General features: G+C 49.5%; 1 protein-coding gene across 2 annotated transcripts; it reads left to right on the top strand.

Moving 5' to 3' along the window:
• Nucleotides 1–1,104: 1,104 nt before the first annotated feature.
• LOC132807011 (gastrula zinc finger protein XlCGF7.1-like) lies at nt 1,105–6,275 on the top strand. 2 transcript variants are annotated; one of them, XR_009641910.1, is made up of 2 exons: nt 1,105–3,856; nt 6,190–6,275. XR_009641910.1 is itself a non-coding variant. In XM_060821291.1 (2 exons), the coding sequence occupies exon 1, from the start codon at nt 1,840–1,842 to the stop codon at nt 2,599–2,601; it is 762 nt and encodes a 253-aa protein (XP_060677274.1). In that variant the 5' UTR covers nt 1,105–1,839; the 3' UTR covers nt 2,602–2,608; nt 3,610–5,408. The 2 variants fall into 2 exon arrangements, 1 of the variants encoding a protein (XP_060677274.1); XM_060821291.1 differs by lacking the exon at nt 6,190–6,275 and having other exon boundaries at nt 1,105–2,608; nt 3,610–5,408.
• The last annotated feature ends 279 nt before the right edge of the window (nt 6,276–6,554 follow it).

Raw genomic sequence — 6,554 nt, 5'->3', positions numbered from 1 at the left:
TTGCAGCTGTGATCTCCAGCATCTGCAGACCTCATTTTTTAGCCTCCTAACACAATCGATCACTTGGAATCTGACATACCCCTCATTCCACTCAAGCCTGTCTTGATACCAGAAACTTGGCTGTTCATGCTACATTCCCCTGAGTGTCCATCACCCGCTAAAACTTCGAAACATGTTTGAAATGGGGATAGCCACAAAAGACTCCTGCACTACCTGACTACCTCTCCCATCTTACCTGGAGTTAAGTCATCCACCTGACTGTATCTGCAGCTTTTCTCCTTTCCTATGACTGCCATCCATCACGTCCCCTTGCTCTTGCAAGTTCCTCATTGCCTCTAACTGTTGCTCCAACTGATCCACTCAATCTGATAGGATTCACAATCAAAGTCATTTATTGCAGACATAATCCTCAGTAACGCGTAACCTCTCTCTAACTTCCCACGCCCAACGAGAAGACCATATCACTCTACTGAAGGCTGGTTTGTGTTCCTTCACAATCTATGGACTGAGGAAATAGCACCGTCTTATTGCTCAAAAAACACTACCCCAGGCTAATTTAATAATTATTGTTCACATTGTTACAGTTTAATCAAGAGAGAGATCTCAATAGAACATATAATCAGGAAAGAACCCACTCTTACTCACTGTTGTGTAGAAACATTAACAGATAAGTTTAAAAATTCCTTCAGTGTTGTTGGATCAAAGTGCATTGACCTGCAGCATATGGACCACACCACCTCATGGACAATAAGAAATAGGCAATAAATGGTGGCACGATTTGCGCATGCTCCAGGTCTCAGTGGGTGCCGGGGTGGGGTCCGATTGATTGACGGCACGTCCTGGCCAATAGGAAGAGAGGACGACGCTCTAACTCCGCCCTCCACGTTCGAGTGTGATCCTCTAACCAATCGGAGCGAGGGGGCCGTACCAGGTTGACTGACTGCAGCTGCGGGCCAATAGAGAGCAGGGGACGCGGCTGGAGGACCAACCTCCCGGTCCTCTCTAACCAATGGGAACGTATGGAGGGGGCGGGACCTGGCGTGTGCACGTGACCCGGACCTGGCGCACGCGCAGTATCGCGGTGACCACGCAGCGCTGGGGGAGTGCGGCTGCTGAAGGAGAAAAGGGGGACGGCGGGCGGCGAGCCGAGGGTCGACTGGAACGTGACCGCGAACCGTGCGGGTTTCGTAAACGGTTTGAGGCAGTCGTGTAGATGTGGGTCAGGGGCTCACTTTCCCCTGTTCGGACCCTCCCGGTGGACCGGCTGCGCGGGCCTTGAGCGGGGCTGGGCCCGGGCTGAGCGTCGCCATCTTTGTCGGGGGCGCTGGTCAACGAAGCGTTTGCTGGGGCAGCCATCTTTGTTGGGGGCAAAGTGCGTTGGGGGCGGGTGGATTCCCAAAGAGCCAACTCAAGTGAGAGCAAATGTTCAAAGGTGGACTGTCTTTGGGACCAATTTGCGGATGTTTGCGAGCAAGTGAACAAAAAAAAACCTTGTTGCTTCTGAACTAAAATGCTCAAGTGTTATTATTCCTGGACAGACGACTTTTGTAAAAAAAACCCTTATTTTGTTGATTTTTGAAAAGGAACATCTTATACATGGAAAATTCAACTCGAACTTTGCATCTCAGACCGACATTCACCTGGACCCAATAATCTTGGAACTTTCTGGAAGTAGAAATATCCTTCTGGCTCTTCTTAGAGGAAACCAGCGCACCAGGCGAATCGTCAAGACTCTCACACCCAGCACTGACGGTGAAAAGAACTTTCATCAACTGATGAAAATCATCACAGCGGAAGAACTGCTGCATTGTAGACGAGTGTTCAATTCGATTATCTAACATGGAAAGGCAAAAGGACACGGGCGCTACAGAGAAGCCGTGGAAATGTGGGGACTGCGGGAAGGGATTCAGTTACCCGTCCAAGCTGGAGGCTCACCGACGTAGTCACACCGGGGAGAGGCCGTTCACCTGCTCCGACTGCGGGAAGGGGTTCACTCAGCTCTCCACTCTGCTGTCACATCAGCGGGTTCACACTGGGGCTCGACCGTTCACCTGCTCTGTGTGTGGGAAGGGTTTCGCCAAGTCATCCACCCTCACTGAGCACCAGCGAGTCCACACCGGGGAGAGGCCGTTCAGTTGCTCTCACTGCGGGAAGAGATTCGGACGGTCGTCCAACCTCACTGAGCATCTCCGCATTCACACAGGGGACCGGCCGTTCACCTGCCCTGTGTGCGGCAAAGGATTCACTTGTTTAACCAACCTGACGTCACACCAACTTATTCACACCAATAAGCGACCCTTTCAATGTTCCGACTGTGACTCCAGCTTTAAAAGCACCAGGGACCTGCTGACTCACCAACGCAGTCACACTGGGGAGAAGCCCTTCATCTGCTCCGAGTGTGGGAAGGGATTCACTCACACGTCCAACCTGCTGGCTCACCAGCGACGCCACACTGGAGAGAGGCCGTTCAGCTGCTCCAAGTGCGAAAAGCGGTTTCGCCGCTCGTCTGATGTGCTGAGTCACCAGCGAGCTCACATGGGCAGGATGCGCTCCGCTGCTCTGTTTGTGGGAGGGGAGTCGCTGAGTCAGCCCACCTCCTGACCTACCCGTGAGTTGGAAAGCTATTAGCCTGCTCCGTGCGTGGGAACGGATCCACTGATTCATCCAACCCACCAGAGTATTCACACTGGGCTCCTGCTCTGAATGTGGGAGAGAATTTACTTAATTGATGCACCAGCGAGCTCACACTGAAGAGAGACGCTTCACTTGCTCATTGTTTTGGATGGGATTCACTCAGTCATCACATCTGAGACACTAGCACGCTCACGATAAAAAAGACAAACAGCGATTTGCACTTTGCTCTTAGTCACATCCAGGACTGAATTATCTTAGAATCCCAACAGTGTGCAAGCAGGCCATTTAGCCCATACTGACCGTCCAAAGAGCATCCCACCAGACCCATCCCCTAAATCTAACCCTGCATTTACTGTGGGTAATCCACCCTAACCTGCACATCCCTGGGTACTGTGGGCAATTTAGCCTGGCCAATTCACCCTAACCTGCACATCCCTTGGCACAATGGGCAATTTAGCACGGCCAGTCCACCCTAATCTGCACATCCCTGGGTACTATGGGCAATTTAGCACAGCCAGTCCACCCTAACCTGCACATCCCTGGGTACTATGCGCAATTTAGCCTGGCCAATCCACCCTAATCTGCACATCTCTGGGCATTATGGGTAATTTAGCGTAGCCAATCCACCCTAACCTGCACATCCCTGGGCACTATAGCATAGCCAATCCACCTTAATCCGCACATCTATGGACTGTGGGAGGAAACCCGCGCAGACATGGGGGGACGTGCAAACTGCACACAGACAGTCGCCCGAGACTGGAGTCGAACCTGGGTCTCTAGCGTCGTGAGGCAGCGGTGCTAATCACTGAGCCAATGTGCTGCCCAATTGAGCCACATGCTGTGAATTATGTTATTGGGGTTTATTTCTGCTGTTTTGAAGGAACTCCAGCCCCAGGTGCGGGTGTTCGTTTTCTGGATCACGTTTCCTCTCATCAGTTTTGTGTTAAATACAGTGTGCCTATTCTTTTTCCTAAGGTCTCTAAAAGCTGTCCATATCCAAATGCAGACAATATCTCTGCTTGGGATGATAAGTGACAAGTAACATTTGTGCCACATAAATGCCTGGCAGTGACCATCTACGACAAGAGACAATCTGAACATTGCGTGCAAAGACTTGCTGAATTCCCCCACTGTTGCGATGTCAGGAATTACCATTGACCAGACATTAAAAATGGACTTGCCCTAGATGTATGGGAGCTGGCCAGAGGCTGGGAATCCTGCAGTGAGTAACTTACTGGTTCTCCACAGCTTGTCCGCGATCTACAAGGCGTATTTCAGGAGTGTAATGGAATACTCTTCACTTTTCTGCGTGTACGCAGCTCCACCAACACTGAAGAGGCTTGTACCATGTAGGACAAAATGTCTTGCTTGATTGGCACCACGTCCCATTCACTCCACTGGCGCACCAACAGCAGCAGTGTGTGCAAGATGCACTACCTAAATTTCCCCCAGGCTCCTTAAACAGCACCTTCCAAACCCACGGTGACGATTACCTGGAAGGACGCGGTCATCCAGTACGCCACACCTGCAAGTTCCCCATCCAAGCCGCTCCCCATGCTTCAGTGTCGCTGGGTCAAAGTCCTGGAGCTCCTCCCTGATGAGCATTATGGGTTAATACACACTCCAGAATTGACTACGACAGGTCAAAAAGACAGCTCACCGTCGTTTTCTGACGAGCAATAAATGGACCTTTCGAAATTTCAATTTAATGTTGATCTCACTGCGCACCTTCACTGCAGTCATGGCATTGTATTCCTTACCGTGCTCTATGACTCTAATGCATTTTGTACGGTGCAGTCTACCTGTCCTGCACACAAAACAAAGCTCTTCACTGTACCAAGGTACATGTGACAACAATAAATCGAACAAAAACAAATGCTGACCCAGCCAATGAAGCCCATATAACAATGAGTGAATTTTTAAACAAAAAAGTTGTTGAATCAATTGAAATGGGAAAGATTAGATTACTTACAGTGTGGAAACAGGCCCTTCGGCCCAACAAGTCCACACCGACCCGCCGAAGCGCAACCCACCCACACATACCCCTTACCGAACACTACTGGCAATTTAGCATGGCTAATTCCCCTGACCCACACATCTTTGGACTGTGGGAGGAAACCCACGCAGACACGGGGAGAACGTGCAAACTCCACACAGTCAGTCACCTGAGGCGGGAATTGAACCCAGGTCCCTGGCGCTGTGAGACAGCAGTGCTAACCACTGTGCCACCGTGCTGCCCGCTGAGGAAGCTTTAAGAAAAGTCTGGAGGTAACTAAAGAGACTGAGTTGCTGCTTTTCCAAGATAACTGGTCGACTGTGTGTGCCCATCCAGCCTGACCTAAGCAGATTCTGCAGAGGTGTGCTGTTATGGTGCCACCCACGCAACTCCGATCGGATTTGTGCCGTTGTTGGCCGGAGGTCAGGCCGGTTCCGAGAAGAAGAGGAGCTTAAATTTCTACTGGGGTCAGAGAGACAGACAGCCCAGGAACAGACCCTTGGGTCCAACTCGTCCATGCCAACCAGATATCCTGAATTAATCTAGCCAGCATTTGGTCCATATCCCTTTAGATCCTGAGGAAGACACCATTTCAAGGACCTTGTGACTGAGAATGCTCACTAAAATCTGAATGGACCGTTGGGCCAATACATTGACTCTGTTGTATCTGCCATTCAATGGGTAACTTAGTTTGTAACTGACCACGATTTGCCTGTTAATGTGTTTACCAGATGCTAATTCTTAGTGTTTTTTTTAATTATTGAGGGATATTTAGTGTTTGCCTTATTGGTTCTTGTGTATAGTTAAAAAGAAACACATTGGTTTAAACCCATGGAATCTTGTAGCTGCTTTATCATATTTAATAGTAAATTTCATGTTTGTCTGTGTTAAAAGATGCTATTGATATTTACCAGGATCGTAATGCTGTGTAAGAATTGAAAGGACTGGATGATGCTGCTGCCAATCGGGAACCAGCACAAATTGCAGGAAAGTTCAGCATCAGAAATCAGAGTTTATGTTAAGTCCGTTTCTGAGGAGGGGTCACTGGACCAGAGACCTTAACTCTGCTTTCTCTCCCCAAATGCTGCCAGATCAGCTGAGCTTTTCCAGTAATTTCTGTGTTTATTCATAATACTGCCTAATTGCTTAGCGCAGTAAGTGCACTGGGACACATTTTCTTAGGTTTGTGTCCGTATCAACTTAACGGCCCGGTGGCTCAGTGGTTAGCACTGCTGCCTCACAGCGCCGGGACCCAGGTTCGATTCCAGCCTCGGGTGACCGTGGCCGTTTGCACGTTCTCATAGTGTCTGCGTGGGTTTCCTCCGGGTGCTCCGGTTTCCCCCCGATCAATCACAATGATGTGCAGGTCAGGTGAATTGGCCGTGCTAAATTGCCCCTGGTGTGAGGTGCATTAGTCAGAAGGTAAATGGGTCTGTGTGGGTTACTCTTCGGAGGGTCGGTGTGGACTTGTTGGGCCGAAGGGCCTGTTTCCACACTGTAGGCAATCTAACCTTATCTGTTGTTCCCTTCGCATTGAGGTGTAAAATCTTTTCTTTCAGATGGAACAGAAAATCATTCTCCAAATAACTCTGTCAGATTTTGACATGACCTTTGGTTTGGATTTTGGATAGTAAAAGCACAATGAAAGTTGCCAATGACTGGGAATCCAGACCAGGTAAAAAGTTTAAGGATACAAGGCGTCGGCTGTTTGGGACAGCGATGAGAGGAAATTTAGGGTCACCGAGATGTACAACACGGAAACAGACGCTTCGGTCCGAATCGTCCATGCCAACCACTTATCCGAAAATAATCTTGTCCCGTTTGCCAGCATTTGGCCCATATCCCGCTAAATCCTACCCGTTCATGTATGCCTTCTAAATGTTCTAATTGTATCAGCCTCGATCACCTCCTCTTGTAGTTTGTT

This window comes from Hemiscyllium ocellatum, assembly GCF_020745735.1.
Source record: "Hemiscyllium ocellatum isolate sHemOce1 chromosome 27 unlocalized genomic scaffold, sHemOce1.pat.X.cur. SUPER_27_unloc_1, whole genome shotgun sequence".
Taxonomy (NCBI): domain Eukaryota; kingdom Metazoa; phylum Chordata; class Chondrichthyes; order Orectolobiformes; family Hemiscylliidae; genus Hemiscyllium; species Hemiscyllium ocellatum.
Note: the sequence above shows the minus strand (reverse complement) of the source record. Positions and strands in the feature narration are given on the sequence as shown.

Coding starts and splice junctions, on each gene's coding strand:
- LOC132807011 (XM_060821291.1), top strand. CDS start 1,840: ATGGAAAGGCAAAAGGACACGGGCGCTACAGAGAAGCCGTGGAAATGT.